The 20,050-nt window shown below is 44.3% G+C and overlaps 1 protein-coding gene across 1 annotated transcript in view; it reads left to right on the top strand.

Moving 5' to 3' along the window:
* Positions 1-8,178: 8,178 nt before the first annotated feature.
* map2k1 (mitogen-activated protein kinase kinase 1) overlaps positions 8,179-20,050 on the top strand; it is a 30,611-nt gene continuing 18,739 nt past the window's right edge. Inside the window, exon 1 of the mRNA XM_033050648.1 lies at positions 8,179-8,479. Within this exon, the coding sequence (XP_032906539.1) occupies positions 8,400-8,479 (80 nt within the window). The 5' untranslated portion in view covers positions 8,179-8,399. The remainder of the gene's footprint in view (positions 8,480-20,050) is intronic.

Here is a 20,050-nt window from a genome sequence, read left to right as displayed (position 1 = left end):
TCTTTAATATACAATGATTTGTGTGTCTGCATCTCACTTCAAACTGGCTGAACTTCCCTATTTTGGTAGTGAGATGATGTGAGATTGTATTCCTATGTACTAAAGGGCGATTTTTTGGGGGGACTGCCACAGTCGTAGCAGGTCGCCGAAAAACTGGTGACAGGACCCCCCCCCCCCCCCCCCCCCCCCCACGACAATGTCTACGACAAGCTACAGCAACCTACCAACTAATCGACGTCAAGCTACGGCAAGGTACCGTCAACTGGCGACCCATTAGCACGTCCACCTACGACAACCTATGACAACACAGGCGACCAGCTACGACAACCAAAGTCAACCTACGTCCACCCGTGACAAGCTACAACAAGCAACGACCCTGTCGGCGACAATTGAAGACAACTGAAGATAATTCAGTCGCCGGTACCTGTTGCCGGTTGACGTAGGTAGTTGCCAATGGAATTCACCGGTCAGCACCCAGCGACAACCAACGTCACCTGGCGACAACCTGCGTCATCCTGGTGACAACCTACGACAGCACCTGCAACAGGAGAAGACAAGCTACGTCAAGCCCATAGTCGCCAAAAAGTTTTGAACATTTCAAAATCCAGCGGCGACCAGAAAAACATTACGACTCTTCAGGCAACCTCCAGAGACTGCTTACCACCATACAGGCGTCACCCCGCGACCATGTGGCGACAGCCTAGTCGCCTGTAGTCACCGAAAAAATCACTTAAGTGGGACAGGCCCTTAAGGGTGTGGTATTTGCCTGAAGCTACCAGCGATAGCTATGGATCAGAATAACTAGGAGATGAGTGCATTTAATAGCTAGCTGCTCTCAGGAGAAGCCATCAATGCTGACCAGAACCCAGAGCCTTGGATACCAGAGATCCCTCATCTACCCTCTGAAGCCAATCATTGTTAAATGGAGTGTTATCCATGGTGTCATCATTCAATGAGGATCTTTGCAGCTTTTAATGGAGAAATGGCTCTCTGTTAGGTGTAGTCCACTTTGAACATTCTACAGTAAGTTTGAAGTCTGTGACTCAAGTTAATAAAACATCTCTCTAAATAGATCCATACTACAAGATAGCGTGATGTTCCATGAATGATTGACAAAGCTCATAGTGTCACCCAGAAGTTCTAGGTTACGTTGGTAGGAAAGCATTCCGAATGGGTACAATTTCACCTGGAGATGACATGCGTGTGATCTAAACCAGGTAATATTGTCGTAAAACATGTTATGTGTATAAGAAGGGGGACAAATGCATTTCAATTTCTAGATAATCAGCTTCAAGCTCATACACCTGAGAGCCTGTACAACATTGTTAGAAACTCCACAGACTTCAGGCATTCATCCAAAACAGGAAGGGTGCATTGTGTCACACCTGGCAGAGCTGCCATCTCACAGTGCCAGAAACCCAGGTTCAATCCTGCCCTTGGATGTGGTCGGTGGGGAGTTTGCATACTCTCGTATGGGTTTCATCTGCATCCTCCGATTCCCTACCACATCCCAGAGACGTGTGGACTTATAGTTCAATAGGCCTCAGTAAGTAGCCCCGAGTATGTAGAGTGAATCTGAAAGAGGGATAACATAGAACTAGTGTGAACAGGCAATCAAGGGTTGGTGTGGACACAGTTGGTTGAAGGGCCTGTTTCCATGCTCTATCTCTAAAAAAAACTAAACTACCAAGGTAAGTGTAATGACATTGTGAAAAAAATAGCTACCATATTTTATTTAGATTTAATGATTTTACTTGGGAAAATTATTATACATGGAATGATATATTTACAGAAGAATTTGCCAGTGTTATTACAAATCTGCAAGACAATTAAAGATCAAAATTGCACGATAAAATTTTAACGTGGGAATAGGCCAATTGGCCCAACCTCCATACCAACCTCTTCCAAAATCATCGCATCAGCCAGCACTTGCTCTATAGCTGTCTAAGCCTAAACAATTCAAGTGCTCATCTGGACACTTAACTGCTCTCAGCTACCCAGTCTGTGCTAGTGCTTATTTCCCACAAGAGCAGCAGCAACAATTTGCAATGGCAATGATGTAGGAAAGCAGCTTAGGATGCTTGACTTGATCAGACAGCTGATTACTTGAGGACATATTAGGATATGTGATCAAAAATCTGGTTAACATTCTGAGATGTTTGGATTATCTCAGAGAAAGCGAAGGAGGCAGCAATGTTTAGGGAGGGAGTTGAGGGCTCAGGCAGATGAGAGTGGCTGCTCCTGCGGTGAACTCATTAAGCTCAAAGCTGTACAAAAGGGCAGACTCATCCGAGCCCAATGATCTCAGAGTATGACAGGAATTGAGGAGTAAGGTGCTGGGAGGAGTGAAACCATTGTGAGTTTTGAAAACAAAAAGCAAGAGATTTTTAACGCAGAATTTGCTGGGCCTAGAGCAGTCATCAAGAGTGTTTAATTGTCATATGTACTGACAACGGAATTCTTATTTGCTGAGTGTATTGGGCCTATAAATGCAATAACACACATATAGTATATAATAATCTACAATAAATTAATAACCGTAATACAAAATAAACATAATGGTGCAAAACCAAAGTCTATAGTGCAACAAAGATAGTCTATAGAAGTTCTGAGCTGCTACGGTTAGTGTTGTGCAGTGTTCAAGAGGTTGATTGTTGCTAAGAAGCCGTTCTTCAACCTAGTTGTTACGGTTTTCAGGCTCTTGCACATTCTTCCTATTATAGTACCAGAATGAGAGCGTGGACGGGGATATATATATATATATGATATATATCTATCATATATCCCTGATGATATTAGGGATGATATACATGACACTAATATTATCAGTGCTCATTTATGGGGTCTTTTATGATATTAGCTGTCTTTTTAAGGTAGCGCCTCCTATAGGTTCCTTCAGTTGTGGGGAGGTCAGTACCTGTGATGGACTGGCTACTGTCTGCCATCCTGTACAATAGACCAGTGATGGGTTAATGGTGCAAGTTAGGAGGCAGCAGCTGCGCCTAATCCCCATGCTAGCTCTATCCTGTCTCCATCAATTTTTGTTTTCTTCAACTACCTACCCATCTATTAGATGCTGACAGTGGCACTGCTTCAATCAGTCTCGTGATCCTTTGAGGAAAGGGCTGTTTAAATCTGATGATGATTGGATGTTTCCAAGGCACCCACCAATCTCACAGTAAGTGCATTTTGACATTGGTGTGAAGGACCACATTTTTCAACTTGCTATTCTTGATGTAATGAATATTTCAAATGATCATGCTTGCTTAGCTAATCTATGCTAATGAACCTTAGTAATAGACTGTTACAGCCAGTCATTATTCCACATCAGACTTTTTATTGGAAGTAGTGTTTAACAGCTCCCAGAGAAATCCTTGGAGATTCATAATTTTTTTATTTCCCTTTGTTGTAGATGTTAATTCATTGGAGAGTTCTGAATAATCATTGAGAAAACCATAACCTTTCCTGTCAGATTATTGTCAAAACCACTCAAAGATCAACACTCCTCCTGTGTGACAAGTTATACCAACCTTGTGTGAATACCAACAAGGTATTCTTGTTGGTATTCACACACTTCGGAAGCCGCGGCCTCCAGTGCGGAAGCGGCCATTCCAGGGTTCCCATGCCGCTGGGAGGACTCTCCCGACGCCGGAGCAACATCACCCGGCGAGAACGGCCAGGAACATCGGGCCTCCATAGAGGCAACTGTGGAGGCCTCAATGGGCCCGACTATGGGTGAACTGGGGTTGGGGACTGGACTTTGTGCCTTCCCTCATGGTGGGAGCAATTGTGGGGGATGTTCTATGTGTTTAAGACTCTCATTGGTGTTATGTCTGTATTCTTTTTTTGTGTGCTGCAAAATGGCAAAAAGCATTTCACTTCACTACACCTAGGTGTATGTGAATGTGACTAATAAAATACCTTTGATACCTTTGATACCTTTGATACAAGGTCACACTTAGAATATTGTGGAGATTTAAGGATTGGATCAAATGCAGAAAACAAGAGGACCAGTTTTACAATTATGAGGAGAGTCACAAAACTGAGCTGATTTGTTTCAGTAGGAAGAAGACTGAAGACAGATCTAGATGTGATGGGAGTGGGATATGCCCTTCCCACTAGATGCAATCCTTTCTAAAGCAATCCTTTGGGATTGAGGGCGATTTACTTCCACTCCGGTTCTGTGCATACTCTGGTGGCTGATAAGGCCAATGTTGGAACCACAGACTATTCCACAGGGCATAGAGTTTATTGTCATGTGTCCCAGATAGGACAATGAAATTCTTGCTTTGCTTCAGCACAACAGAATATTGCAAGCATAAATAATACAGAACAGATCAGTGTGTCCATATACCAGTGAATATTATGCACATACACACATAAATAAGCATATAAAGTGCAGTAGGCTAATTAAAGTTCAGATTTTGTTTGAGTTTAATTTAATAGTCTGATGGCTGTGGGGAAGCAGCTATTCTTGAACCTGGTTGTTGCAGATTTCAGGCTCCTGTGCCTTCTACCTGAAGGCAGCGGAGAGAAGAGTGTGTGGCCAGGATGGTGTGGGTCCTAGATGATGCTGCCAGCCTTTTTGAGGCAGCGACTGTGGTAGATCCCCTCGATGGTAGGGAGGTCAAAGCCGATGATGGACTGGGCAGTGTTTACAACTTTTTCAGTCTTTTCCGCTCCTGGGCGCACAAGTTGCCGAACCAAGCCATGATGCAACCGGTCAGCCTGCTCTCTACAGTGCACCTGTAGAAGTTCGAGAGAGTCCTCCTCGACATACCGACTCTCCATAATCTTCTCAGGAAGTAGAGGCGCTGATGTGCTTTCTTTATAATTACTCAGTTCTGGGACCAGGAGAGATCTTCAGAAAAATGCACGCCCAGGAATTTGAAGCTCTTGACCCTTTCCACCATTGACCCATTGATATAAACGGGACTGTGGGTCCCCATCCTACCCCTTCCAAAGTCCACAATCAGTTCCTTGGTTTTGCTGTGGTTGAGAGCCAGGTTATTGTGCTGGCATCATTTGGTCAGGCGGTCGATCTCACTTCTATACTCTCGTCTCCATCAGTGATATTTCCCACAACAGTGGTGTCGTCGGTGAACTTGATGATGGAGTTCGCACTGTGTCCAGCTTACACAGTTATGAGTATAGAGTGAGGACAGCAGCGGGCTGAGCACGCAGCCTTGAGGTGCTCCCGTGCTGACTGTTATCGAGCCTGACACATTTCCACCAATGCGAACAGACTGTGGTGTGTGAATGAGGAAGTCAAGGATCCAATTACTACAATGTGGAAACAGGCCCTTCGGCCCAACTTGCCCACACCGGCCAAAATGTCCCAGCTACACTAGTCCCACCTGTCACCATTTGATCCATATCCCTCCAAACCTGTCCATTCCATGTACATGTCGAACTGTTTCTTAAATGTTGGGATAGTCCCTGCCTCAACTACCTCCTCTGGCAGCTTGTTCCATACATCCACTACCCTTTGTGTGAAAATGTTACCCCTCAGATTCCTATTAAATATTTTCCCCTTCATCTTAAACATATGTCCTCTGGTCCTCGATTCACCTACTCTGGGCAAGAGACACTGTGGGTCTACCCAATCTATTCCTCTCATGGTCTTATCCACCTCTATAAGATCACCCCTCATTCTCCTGCACTCCAAGAAATAGAGTCCCAGCCTACTCAAAGGTTCAAAAGGTTCAAAGGTTATTTATTGGTCACATACACCTAGGTGTAGTGAAATGCTTCTTGCCAATGCAGCACATAAAGAAAGAATACAGACATAACATTAATAAGAGATTTAAACATAAAGAACATCCCCCCACAATGGCTCCCACCATGAGGGAAGGCACAAAGTCCAGTCCCCAACCCCAGTTCACCCATAGTCGAGCCAATTGAGGCCTCCACAGTTGCCTCTACGAAGGCCCGATGTTCCTGGCCGTTCTCGCCGGGTGATGGTGCTCCGGCGTCGGGAGAATCCTCACAGCGGCATGGGACACCTGGAACGACCGCTTCCGTACTGGAGGCCGCGGCTTCCAAAGCCAACAAGGCCGCGCCGGTTGGAGTTCCACTACTGGCGATCTCGTCGCGAGATCCCAGGCTCCCGGTGTAAAGTTCGGCGCCGCCGCCCGCAGCTGGCCGCTCCACAGTCCCGCAGCTCCGCGATGTTGTTCCCGGCGGTCTCAGCTCACCGGAGCTCCAGCGCGGCGACCCGGACAAGGCATCGCCCGCTCCACGATAGCGCTCCAGCGCTGTGCCGCTGCCGAAGCCGTGGTTCTGGGCGGTCCCCGACAGGAAACGCCGCTCCAGGCCCGCTGGTAGGCCGCGAGGACGGGTCGAAACTGCAGCCCGGAGAAAAGCTGCCTCTCCGACCAGGTAGGGACCCTGAAAGGTAGTTCCCCCCCCTACATAAAAAAGTCTAGAACTCCAGAAACAAAAACACTTTAACTAACTAAAAATAAAAAAAGATGAAAAGACGGACAGCTGCTGGCTGGGCAGCCGCGCACAGGTCAGCGCCCCCCTGATCAACCTCTGTCTATAGCTCAGACCCTCTAGTCCTGGCAATATCCTTGTAAATCTTCTCTATACCCTTTCCAGCTTGACAACATCTTGTGGTACTTTTTAGTTTTATTTGCTGTCTTTTTAAAAAATTGTAGAATTTATGTGCAATTTATATGTTTGTGTATCTGAGTTTATATGCCCGTGTTGCTGCTGCAAGCAAAAAAATCATTATACCTGTACTTCACTCTGCTTGTGCATTTAATAAAAAACTTGATTTGACTTGATAAACCCACATTCTTGCAGATCATTCAGACTCTGTTGTTTCCAATATGACATTCAAAGAACCCAACGAGCACCTTGTCAAGTAAAACATGGCAGTGTCACTTTTTCAGTGAGCACGAGTTATCTTACAGTTGTTAATAGAGTTCACCTGGCATTGTTTACCTAGCTGCCTTGATAAGGCTCAATATACAGTCTGAAGAAGGGTCTCGACCTGAAACGTCACCCATTCTTTCTCTCCAGTGATGCTGCCTGTCCCGCTGAGTTACTCCAGCATTTTGTTTTTTTAAATATTTCAAAATAGACTTTATTCGAGAAATAAATATATACAATACATGATCCTTACAAAACTCCATCCGACATTCTCGGAGGCTATACATACATACATACATACATACAATAGTTTCCCCAAATCACAAATTTATCCCCCCCACCTTGCCACTCATGTGACCCACTGGCGTGGAATCCCCTCCCTTATTTTGAGGGGCGTCTCCACCACACCCATGAAACCCATACATTGACCAGGTGTAGAACAGGAGCTGGATTTGGGATGTTGGAGAAAGCAGGAGTAGTGTCTCCGACATTGCACATGTTTTCGGTCAATTGACCATGTGACCACTCAAACTTGTTCTGTCATTTTGATAAGATCATGGCTGATCTAGTTGTAACTGTGATTGCATGAAAGTATGATAGAAGATTGTTTACTGTTGCGTTTTGCACAAGGTAAGACCTGATGAATGGGCTGACCTGGATGCTTGCAGGGGAAGGCATGGGCCCACATCTGAACGGATTCCTTCTGTTTTTTCTAACTGCACTTCTCAAGTGCTTGGCTCAGTATAAAGCCTTAGGTTTAAATGTATGATTCCCTGGTCCATCGTAATGATCACATTTCTATTATTTCCCACAATCGCATTAGAATGGAGATTTCCTATGTCAACATGTCACGCTGCGACCACACTCCCCCTGTTGGCCACATGGGAGGGAACTATGTTTACAGCATTTCAAATACAGTGCAGATTTGGACACAACGTTAATCTTGGGGAATAGTGACATTTGGTGAACGCAAAATGTCAGAAAATGGGGATCACAGTAATCCACTTTATAGACTTATCAATTGAACATCCGAAGTTTTGGCGTCTAGCGTGTCTTTTTTCAAGTGAAGTTGCGCAGTTACCGTTTACATTTCCCAATTTACATCGTTTGTAATTATTTATTTCCTGGTTTAGCACCCTGTCCTCCAGCAACAGCTATTCCGCGGTCGTGCGGTTGGCTCTGGCGAGCTCTGAGCACTCAGCTGAAGCGCTGACGCATTTCCGAGGCGGGGATGTGTAGCGGCCGGCTGCGGGCAACTGGATACAAAGAGGCGGGCGGGCGGTAGAAACAGCAACAGCAGCCACTTGCTACACTTGTGGCGGCACGACGGGCGGAGGGAGACAGCGCCTCCGTGATCCGCCGGCAACACAGGCGGAACTGAGATTGTGAAGCAGGAGGGACGGGAGAGGTCGGCTCGGCTCGGCTCCAGGAGGGGCGACACTCGGACCCACACGTGTGTGTACACGCAGGGCAGCACCCAGCTCCGACAGCGCTCAGGCCAGCACCCAACCTCGGTCACCATGCCCAAGAAGAAGCCGGGACCCATTCAGCTGCACCCGAGTCCCGATGGATCAGCAATCAACGGCACCACTTCCGCAGAGTAAGAGAGCTCAGTCCCAGCAGCCGCTGTTTATAAGTAGTGTTCACGGAGGCGACGCCGCTGATTGCCGTTGGGAATGAATGGGACGGGAATTCTGATCCTTTGGGCATTGTCAATTCCCGACCAGGGAGCAAACCTGGTCGCAAGACCGGGCGGGGTTTGATGTGGGCCCGCGGTGGCTGTGAGGTGGCTCAGGCGTTGCAGTTCACAGTGTTCGTCGCTGTCCGTGGAAACCGAGGGTCCGACTCCGGGCCACTCCCCGATGGGGAACCCTGTCACTGTGCAGCGGGGTCACGGCAGAAGGGGTTGTGGCCAGGCAAAGTCTCACCCTCAAGTATAGAAAGTTTAGTAGCTCGACTAGAGACCCCTACGGTCAGAAAAGGGGGGACATCCTATTTGGGAGTAGAGAAATGGCAGAACAATTGAACACATACTTTGGAGACTGCAGATATTAGAATCTTCAGCACAATACAAATTGCTGGTGGAATTCAGCGGGTCAGGCAGCGTCTATGGAGGAAATGACCAGCCGACGTTTCGCGTTGGGTCCCTGCAGAGTGGAGTTGGGGGAAGCAACCTGGCAAAGGGATTGGGTGGGGCAAACCCTGGCTGGTTATAGATGTTAAATTACAATAACAGAACACTTGGAAAGTATTAATAGGATTGGTCAAAGTCAGTATGGGATTATGACAGGGTTATTGTACTGGACTACTTGAGAATGGAGGTTTTACAATCGACAGAGAGCCAGTGGATGTGGTACATTTGGAGTTCCAGAAGGATTTTGATAAGGTGGTGCTGCAGGGATCAATGCTTGATCAATGCTTTCTAGCTACTCGCTATAAAAATCAATGTTTTAGACATGGGTTCTAAACGGAAGATCTCCAGATTTGCAAACAGCACACACCTGATCGAAGTGTAAGGTGCAAGAAGGATGCAAAGAGGCTCCACTGTGATTTAGACAAGTTGGGTGAGACGACAAATGCATGACAGATCCAATATAGATAAATGTGAGGTTATCCACTTTCTTTCTAAAATCAGAAATGCTTTATTATAAGAAAGGTAATTGACTGGGATGGGGGGAGGTGCAAAAGACCTGATTGATTTTGTTCACCGGTCACAGTAAACTGGTGGGAAGGCAAATGGTAAGTGGGACTTTATAGCAGATCCAAAGTTGTTTTGCTGTACAAGTACTTGGTGAGACCCGACCTGGAGTTTGTATGTAATTTTGTCTCAGAGGAAATATATTCTTGCCTTGGAAGGTTTACTGGAATAATCTCTGAAAGAGGAGAGATTGGTCAATTAGGCCCGCATTCACGGATTAGAAGAATCTGATAGAAAACTAAAATTCTTTGGACTAGACACCTATTGGGTTTCCCAATATTGAGAGTCCAGAACCAGGGTTGACACCTCAAGATAAGGAGATTTAGGAAAGATTTCTTCAGCCAGTGGGTGATGAGCCTGTGAAAATTGCTACCACAAGACTGGAAGCCAAGTCACATGTTGAAGAAGGAATTGGACATATTTCTTGACTGTATTGGTTTGTCATTATGTGTACCAAGTTGCACTGAAATGGTTTTGTTTGACAAAGCGATCAAGGGATCTGGGGGAATAGCACTGACAGGGTACTGAGATGGGTGCATGACCACCATCATGTTGAATAGTGAAGCAGATCTGAAGGGCTGAATGGCCTTGTCCCATTCTTGTTTTCTACATTATAGGCTGGGATACCTAGCTGGAACTGTCTAAATAAAATAAAAAATTGTAGGTCCTATCTTGTTTTTACATTTCTGTTATTTAATTCCTACTTTAAGATACAGAGATATTGTGTTTATCTATTGGACTGTCATCCAGTGACCTATCCTATTAATCTGAAGATGTGAATTCAAATTGCACTGCTCATTTGTGCAGGTGGTGTATGAGGATGTGTACCAGATAACAGGAGAAATGCCAGTGGGTTGCTCAAAATGTGGTTGAGAATCTGAAACAAATTACAATGTTACTGAAGTAGTGTCTTTGCAGTTTTTAAAGATGGAGAGGTTCTTGATAAACAAGTAGGTGAGAAGTTACCGTAGGTTGGTGAGAACATGGAGTTGAGGTCAGTCAGATCAGCCACGACCTTATCAAATGGCAGAGCAGAGCTGCTAATTTTCTGTTTGTGCTGGTGACCCTGTATTCAGCTGCAACTGCTACACAGCACTGTATTTGTAGCAAAAATATTTACTTATGACGAGCTCGCTGAAGTAGGGATCAGCTTTACTTAATCTAAGAAATATTTGGTGGGCGGTTGCAACATATTTCAAGTCTTAACTGCATTGAAACTGCAGGTATGCATGTCTGCACAATAAAAATGTTAAAAAAGAAAATTCTGGGAATTAAGTAATGATCAAGTGGATAATAGTTTGTTCCTCTGTGGAAATAATCATTCTGGAAAGTGAATATGCTGACAGGCCATCAAGAGAACATTCCCCCAGGGAACCATTTAATATTGATCATCTCCAGTGGACATTTCGGTTCCAGTCTTCTTGAATAATGAAATGTTATCTGTAGTGGCTACCAGGAAATTTTCAGCAGGGTAGTTTTCAAACTTTACCTGACTAAGTAATGACCGCAAGTTTGATTTTCAACGGTGGCTTTCAGTCAAATTCTGGGTTCAGGTACTTGAGCGCACACACCCTGATCGCTGTACAACTGGTATTGCCTTCCTTTGCAGAAGCAAATGTCGAGCTAGATCTCAGGCTGTAATAGATCCCACCTCAGGATGAGAAATTGAATTCTCCCCCCCGTCTTGCTCGGTGTGGCTTCAGTCACTGCTTTGTTGCTGCCTGTGTGCCTCCAGCAATCAGCAGCATCTACTTTGTGGCAGGAAAGTGCTGAAAAATGTGGAAAGGTGTCATTTCCATTTATACCCCTCATTCCCCAACAAAGAACAGCCAACAATTTCTGGGCGGCAGCAAGACATTGGTTTAGTTACTGCACTGTTGGTCCCAGTGAAATGAATGTCACCCCAAGGCAGCTATAACATGGTTATAGAGCTGGTTCTAGTACCGGTGATTGTAAAACCACTGGATTGTCATTTTGAACCAATTTACGTGGTCATCTGTTCCAGAGAAGGGAATCTGCTGTCTTTACCTGGTCTGTGTAGTTAGCCATTAATTGACCAACAAGTCACTCTGTTGAAGGGCAGTTAAAAATGGGTTTAAAAAAAATACTGGCATTGCCACCATGGGTCACAGCTGTCCATAAATATTGAGAATGCTGTAAGCTTTATTTCTACTCGGTTGGATGGTGGGAAAGGTTTGGGATATTGGGGAGTAAGTCACGCTGCAAGATGTATCTGCTTTTGTAGCTACAGCATTTATGTGCCTGGTTCGGACTGGTTATTGGTGACCCCTAGGATGTTGATGGCCTCAGCGATGGTAATGACATTGAATGTCGAGGACAGGTGGCCTGAGTCTCTTTTACTGGTGGTAGCCATCACCTGATGTGAGTGTTACTTATCACTTGAATATTGTCTAGGAATTTCTACAGGCAGCCATGGACTTGTTCATTAAGGTGTTGTCAACAGAATTGACCATCGTGCAATCATCGGTGAATATCCCCACTTCTGACCGATGATCATTGATGAAGCAGTTGAAAGTGGTTGGACCTTGGACATTGCCCTGAGGAACTTCTGCAGTGGGGTCCTGGGTCTGGGATGATTGATTTGGGGTCACAGCTATCTTCCTTTGTATGACACCAGTGGTTGGTGCCATTTCCCCTTTGTGCAAGCTGACCATGGTTTCACCAGCGTTTGTGGAAGCCACACTTTGTCAAATATTGACACTAGGAACTTTAGATGTTGAATCATATGCTAATTTCCTCAAGCACTTTATTTTTTGCATTATCAAATGTCTTGCTATCAATGGTAGTCAGGCTCTCCTTTGGAATTTGTTCTTTGGCTCATGTTTGGACCAAGGCTGTGCATTAGTGCACAGGTTATTGGAAGGTTAATGCTTCTAGATAGCAGTGCTACCTGCTGTGACTGCCATTTTAGGTAAACTGATTGATCCACGAGGGTGATTCGTGATTACAGTGTAATTGATAGCTGCACTTTAGGAGGTTGCCTCTTGCAATTCACCATCTGGCACCTGTCAAAATTTGCATATCTCTTAAAGCTGCCTTTGTTGTAGACGCTCAATGGTGATGTAAACAGTTCTCAGCAGTGAGGTACTTGTTTGTAGCAGATTCACCAGGATTATTGCGTGTCTGAAGGTGTTAATGTGAACAAGTTGCATTGATCAAATGTGGAAGGCATTATCCATTTGGAGGTCATGTTGCAGTTGTATAAGATATTGGTGAGGCTGCATTTAGAGTATTGTGTTCAGTTCTAGGCACCATGTTATAGGACATATTTTGTCAAGCTGAAAAGGGTACATGAAGATTTACAAGGATGTTGCCAGGACTAGAAGATCTGAGATACAGGGAGAGGTTAAGTCGGCTGGGACTCTATTCCTTGGAGAGCAGGAGGATGAGGGGTGATCTTATAGAGGTGTATAAAATCATGAGAGGAATAGATCAGGTAGATGCACAGAGTCTTGCCCAAAGTAGGTGAATCAAGGACCAGAGGATATAGGTTTAAGGTGAAGGGGAAAAGATTTAGAGGAATCTGAGGAGTAATGTTTTCACACAAAGCGTGATGGATGTATGGAACAAACAGTTAGACAGGTACATGGATGGGACGGGTTTGGTGGGATATGGAACAAACGCGGGCAGGTGGGTCTAATGTAGCCGAGACATGTTGGCAATAATGGGCAAGTTGGGCCGAAGGGCCTGTTTCCACGTTGTATCGCTCTATGACATCATTTAAATATGTTGTTCCTGGCATTCTCTTCCGTTTGATAGCATCCAGGAGGTTGTCCTTGTTTCCTGGAATCAATGTCAGTTCCAATTCAGCGTTGCTTAGGGACTTGATAGGTCTGGCTGAGGCATTTCGGAAGGAAGGATTTGGGTAAGGTGGGGAGAGAGGCAGAGAGTTTAGTCTGAAGAAGGGTCCCAATGCAAAACGTCACCCATCATTTTTCTCCGGAGATGCTGCCTGACCTGCTGAGTTACTTCAGCACTTTGTATCTATCTTCAAAAGAAACTTAACATTCAACATTTACACTGGTGGTTGGGGGCTGATCGTAAGACAAAGGAGCAGAATTATGCCATTTGCTGCCTCAATCATGGCTGATCTATATTTCCCTTTCAACACTATTCTTCTGCTTTCTCCCTTAACCTTTGACATTCATACTAATCAAGAACCTATCAATCTCTATTTAAAAAAAAACTCAATGACTTGGTCCCCACAGTTATCTGTGGCAATGATTTCCACAGAATGATCTCCCTCTGGCTAATGAATTTTGTACTCGTGTTATGCAACCCTCCTTCAGTGCCAAAAACATTAATTGTTGGCACGAAAGTTCACGAGCTAAGAGAACAGAGTTCTGGTGTTTAATCAACACTCCTCCCTCCACCACTACAACCCCACCCACCAGCTGTGCCACAAGTGTGGAGGTTATGGGCAGAGGGTGAACCACTTGTCACGGTGACCTCGAGCACTTGAGACTGCACATCATCTGCTGAAGTGATCTGTTTGAATTATGTAAGTGATATGACTCTGTTGGAATCAGAACTGTGCCTCATGTCAGGGAGTGACTGTTTATTTTGGGTATCTCGCCTCTCCTTTCCATCTCGTGACAGTGTGAACTTGATACAGCTATGCAGGCGGGGACGGTTCCTACAAATACTGGCGAAACCTTGGTCCTTTCCACACCTCATTTCATTAACACTAACGAAGAAATGTCACTTTATATTTACCCCCTCAATTCAAATGGTTACAGGGCTGCCTTCTTCCTTTAAACGCTTCTGTGTTAACATGTTTGTTCGTATTCTCGCGTCATTCTTTGCCCCTCGCCAGGCCTGTAGTTCTGAGGATTCTCCACCAATCCAACTCTAGCTTCTTCACATCACATTCACATTAATGGCTCCACCACTGGTGGGTGTGACTGTGCCTTCAGCTGCCGGGGCTCCGAGCTTGGACATTCCCTGTGAAAACCTTCAGCCTCTCCCCTCTGCTCAAAACCTATCTCCTTGACTCAGCACTTGTCTCCACCTGTGGCTTGTGGTCAGCTCGTTCCTGTGAAGTACATCTTCATTTTACTGTATAAATGCAAGACGTTGGTGAAGTTCTATGGACCGAAGTCGAGTTTATTGTCATCTGCACAAGTAGGGTGTGGTGTAGATACAATGAAAATCTTGCTTGCAGCAGTATTGATGGCACATACTCAGACAAACACACAAAGCACAATATTCTGCAAGACTGTAAAAATAAAAAGGACACTGCCAAAAAACAAGATGTTAGTGAAAAAACACAATTAACAAAATTAAGAAGTCCAAGGTCGAGAAAGAGGTGATGCATAATATCCTTTATGTTGTTGAACATATTCCTGTTGTTGTGCAGGTTGGTTCAAGAACCGGATAGTTTTGGGAAAGTAGCTGTTCCTAGTGGTGTGGGACTTGAGGCTTCTGTACCTTCTGCCCAAAGGTGGCAGCAACTTGAAATGTCCTGTGAACCAGTACCCACCACAGGTTGGCATGTGACTGAACCACATTGGTGTTTGGTCACCCCCTCAGTCACTGCTCAGTCGAGCAGGCCACCAATACTGATCATACTCGATCTCTGTCCCTGTGCATTCTAAACATTTTCTTCACTAATCCACAATTTTCCCTCGAGTGTTTGTCTGGCCTTCAAAGTGGTGTAGGGCAATCTTTGGTTGTAAAACAAAGTCGCTGGAAGTGGTGATCTTCGGTTTGGTCTTAATTCACTGCTGAGAATTGTATTCTGTTCTTGTTCTTGAGACTGGAATGCAACTGGTTTGGATGGCACTTGCTGCCCGGGGCTGTGATTGGTCAGGCTCAGGAATTCATCTGTTTGGGAATTCCTGAGCAAATGCTCCCTGTTGCAACACGTTGAGCTTTGGAGCTTCAGTCAGTGTTTTGCACGGCTTGCCCCCATTAAAGTCCGCAGTGGGTCAGACAACGTCTCTGGAAGACATGGATAGGCAAGATTTTGGGTCGGGTCACTCCTTCTGACTAATAGTTAATAGGGGAGAGAAGGCTGGAAATCGGGTGAGGCCGGAACATGGTCTGGGATCCCCCCTCATGTATCCACCTAACTAACACTCGCCTGACCTGCTCGTTCCCTGTCTCTTTTCCAGCTTTCTGCCCCCTTCTACTATTAATCTGAAGAAGGGTCCTGCCCTGAAATGTCATCTATCCATATTTGCCTGAGATGCTACTTGACCCACTGAGTTACTTCAACACTTTGTTCCCAGGTATCCAGAGGTGAAAGCTTGCTGTGGGTAGGTAGGAATGTGCAGTTGAGGTTACACCCAGATTAGCCGTGACCTTGTTATATGGCAGCGAATGCTTGAACGTTGCATACTTCTGCTCTTAATTTGTGTTCATATGTAAACGCGTTTGTGAACTCTCCCTTAATCCTAGCTCCGAGTCTGGTTCATTTGGTATAATTTTCCAGAGAAGTGAGCTGTGAGCTGTGTCTCCACCCTTCCTCAATTATATCCTCAGTAATATTTTCACAGCAGCGACAGCATGGGACAGGGTTCTCCACCCAGTGGTTGGACCTTGGTGGTCGTGAGATCTGCTTTGTCTGGGTTGGAGGCTGTATCAGCAATGCTCAGTCCCCAAAATGCTGCACTGGCTGAAAGTGCTGGGTCACAGGACCTGACGTAAAAGGACTGCAGAAGTCTGAGGGGTGAGATGTTTAAAATGATGGACAGATTGGGTAGGCTTGATAATGAAGAACTATTTCTCCTAATAGGGAATCAAGAATGAGGGGATGCAATTCTAAAATCAGAGCTAGGTGGTTTAGGCCATTTATTCCCGGGGGGGGGGGAGGAAGCAGTTAAGGTTTTTAAAATTCTCTCCCCAGGCACCCACTGATGGCTTTGGATATCAAAGTCAATCAGAACTTCAAAAATTAAGTTTTGTAGAATAAAGGAGTTGGGGAAATGGTGAATGGGTCAGGGAGATGCGGTTGGGTTGGCATTGACCTTTTAAAGAGAGTCCCAAATGTGATGTATCCCACTTCAGAGGGTCCTGTTCATCCATAACCCCCTCCCATTCTCCACTCGATTTCTAAGCACTTAGAAAGAATTGCTTCTCTTAGTGCCTCTTCCCCATCCCCAGTTTGCAAGCCAAAGACCTGGCATTGCAGAAGATAAATGATGTGGCTTCCGAATGATTCTCCTGATGCCTAGCGACCAGCAAAGACCCATTAGCTATAGAGAATTCCTCTTTAACTGATTTTTCACTGTGGAAACTGATTATCAAAAAAAAAATTAAGAGTGATTCTGTTTCAAAAGCTCCAAGAGGAAGGTTTGAATCATTTACGTAGAACAGTATGTGTTTAAAAAAGCAATTATCTAATCTCCTTGGCAACTTCAGTTCTATAGTACCAGACGATGTCATGACAACCAAATCTTCAACTCGTGCATCCTTTCATTATTATACCATATCCACGTGTTTCACCGTTGCACGGAATATAACACCATGTGTGGAAGCTGTTGTTATTCCAAGACCTTTGTGATTTAATATTTCAATGTAGCGGTGGTTTTTCCTGTAGCTTATATATTATTTAAATTGACAACTGTAACTTGTATTGATATAACATCTTTGGCTTGGCAACTCCTCTCAATACACCCCACAAGAGAATTTATGAAGTAACAAGCATTGAGATGACTTATCAACCGATTTGGGCTTTGAGGAGCGTGGATGGGCAAATGGGAGATGTTTTACTGCTGTCAATGGCAGCAATAAGCCACTACTGGCCCAGCCCCATGGTCAGAAAGTTGATATTTAGCTGTGGCCCTTATTGTTTAATCTCTGCCTTGTAAATCCTGCATGTCAGACCATATGATGGGATGGGCAGGATTGAACTTGGTGCGATAGACCCATAGTCAAAGAGCCTGTGAGAAATCATTATCCAGTCAGGTTGAGTTTATTGACATGTGCCCATGTACGGTAAAGTACTGCTACAATAAACATTTTGCTTGCATAGTACCCCAGGCACATAAACTCAGACAGCACACGATATAAATTATGCATAAATTCTGCAAGACAGTAAAAGAAAAAATCTGCAATAACAAAGATGTTATTGGGGAAAAAAACTAGTCCTTGGTAGTGCAAGAGGTGGACTATAGTATTCCTTTGTTGAGATGGATTAGGGTTGTGCAAATTGGTTCAAGAACCTGGTGTTTATAGGAAAGTAGCCATTCCTGAACCTGGTGGGACTTCAGTCTTCTGTACCTCCTGCTTGACGGTAGGGAAAACATACTGTGAAATGTACTGATGATGAGGCCAACTATGCTTGGACGCTGGCTCTCACTCCTCTACTCCATCAGTCTGAAGAAGGACCGACCTGAAACATTTCCTCAGGTTTTTTATTATCTTAAAGATGTTCCATAACTTATCAGTGACGAGGCACAGAATCTGGTCTTTGTTAATCTCAAAATCTTTCAAAATTTCTTCCACTAAGTTCTGGAGATAAATGCTCTCATGATGTGCCTTGGTGTCCTTTACTCCTAATGTCCGAGTTACTATTTTATTGTTTTCATCAACAAATCTAGCATTGACGGCAAATTAGTTAACCCTGTGACGAGTGGTGGCAAACATTTTAATGAACATGAACTACCCCTTTAGAGTTCTTCAAAGCTTTTCCTTTTCATTCTTGGCTTCTTCAAGTATAAGTTTCTGATGCTCTCCCTTGCCAGAGAAACTCCTAGTTTCTTAGCCATTTCACCATTTAGGCCTAGAAAGGCTGGCTGTGAAAATCAAGTTAAGGCTACACCATTTCTTACAACAAGTTCGATAAGGTGTTTCTTAAACATTTCTGTGGTCTTTGTCACTGTTACTTTGTCTGTAGTAATGAACCTTGGAAGTGATGCTTGTCCGGATTGTCCCTCAGGAGATTAGTTTTTTTGCTGACTTTAATATAGTTGTACGATTTTTATTGATTCTTGTATCTTTCTCATTTACAACATCTAAAATTTTACGGTGGAATCGCTACAAATGTCTTTTCAAATTTGAAGTTCTTGTTGGAGCATTTTTATCAGAGCTAGAGAAACAACTGAGTTTTGTTTCACACAATCTTTCACTGTCATCATCTTCTATCATAGACTGCTATACAAAATGTTTTTCATCTGTAGTTATTGTAAAATATTAAATCTGGTTGGAGTTTTCTTTGCCATTGAGAAGGGAGCTTTGGATTTCAACCTTGCTAACTTGGGAAATTTTGAATTAACTCATTTTTTTTTTCCTGTAAATGAAAAGAATTAATGACATTGGTGAATGAATAGTGCCTGATATGGAATTATTAACATCTTTTATACATCACAAAATATGGGGCTAAAGTACAGTAACTACCTGCGGAAGAACTGACATACTTTACTTGCCTTTACTAACTCACTTTAATAGTCTCTATTCATTGGTAATTAAATAATCTGAGGAAATTTGTTTTAAGGGATTAGGGGGGTCAAGGGGACGCAGCCCCCCCCCCCCCCCGTTTAGGTTAGGTTAAAGGGGGAGGGGGGGCGGTCAAGGGAACACAGTCCCCGTTAGTTTGGGTTAGCCGGTGTTCACTATACTTTTTCCTAAATGAGAATTAACCTTTTTTTTTTTCCTCGTCATTACTCAACCCCTTACTAACCTTTTAACCTAGAATATTGTGTCAAGCATCCCACTGAAAGTAGAAATTATGGTTTGTATTGACGAAAAATTACCAAATTCTTTGACGCTTTGCCAAGACTAGTGTTTACTGCTGTTGAGAAGTAATTAATCATCACCGACGATTTTCTTTGCAGTAAATCATGGAAATTTTCGTAATCTGTATTCATTTATAATACATTTCCCCATAAATGAATGAGTAAATTTCCCTTTTGAATTCAGAAATTATCCAGGCATGTTCACTCAGTAGCAGGTGGAGGGAAATCAGCTGGTGATGGCATTTGTTTACGTTTTGTTTCTCGTTGTTCTGCCGCCAGATGACAGCGTCGATGTGATTTTTTATTTTCTGGGTGGAAATAAAGTGTGCGGTATGTTAAAAAGTAAGATTTTTTCCAATTTACGTAGTCTCTGAAATTTATGTTGATGTCGGAGTCGGGACTTTTTTACCGACTCTGACTCCAGCAGCACCAAAATTGCTCCGTCTCCGACTCGACGACTGACTCCACCATAAGTCCAGGCTGTTGCTGGAATTCCTGGCTATCTCAGGCGCTGTGCTGCCAAGCTGTGCCTGATGGCGTCTGTGGTGCTTCACCAAACCTGGGCTGAAACTTCACCAAAAGAGGAGACTGAGAAACAGAAACCTAATGAAGCAGCAAGGCAAGGAAGAATAAACAGTGTGTTTGTCAGCCACTATAAGGCAAACAGATTGCCCCACCCAGGCTTTAAATTGATGTGGAGACTTGCTCTCTTGCCTCCAGTTCCAGTTTTCTGTGTTTTTGCTGTATAGTGAGGAGCCCTGCACACTGCAAG

The sequence above is a fragment of the Amblyraja radiata genome, chromosome 34 (genome assembly GCF_010909765.2).
Source record: "Amblyraja radiata isolate CabotCenter1 chromosome 34, sAmbRad1.1.pri, whole genome shotgun sequence".
Classification (NCBI taxonomy): Eukaryota; Metazoa; Chordata; class Chondrichthyes; order Rajiformes; family Rajidae; genus Amblyraja; species Amblyraja radiata.
Note: the sequence above shows the minus strand (reverse complement) of the source record. Positions and strands in the feature narration are given on the sequence as shown.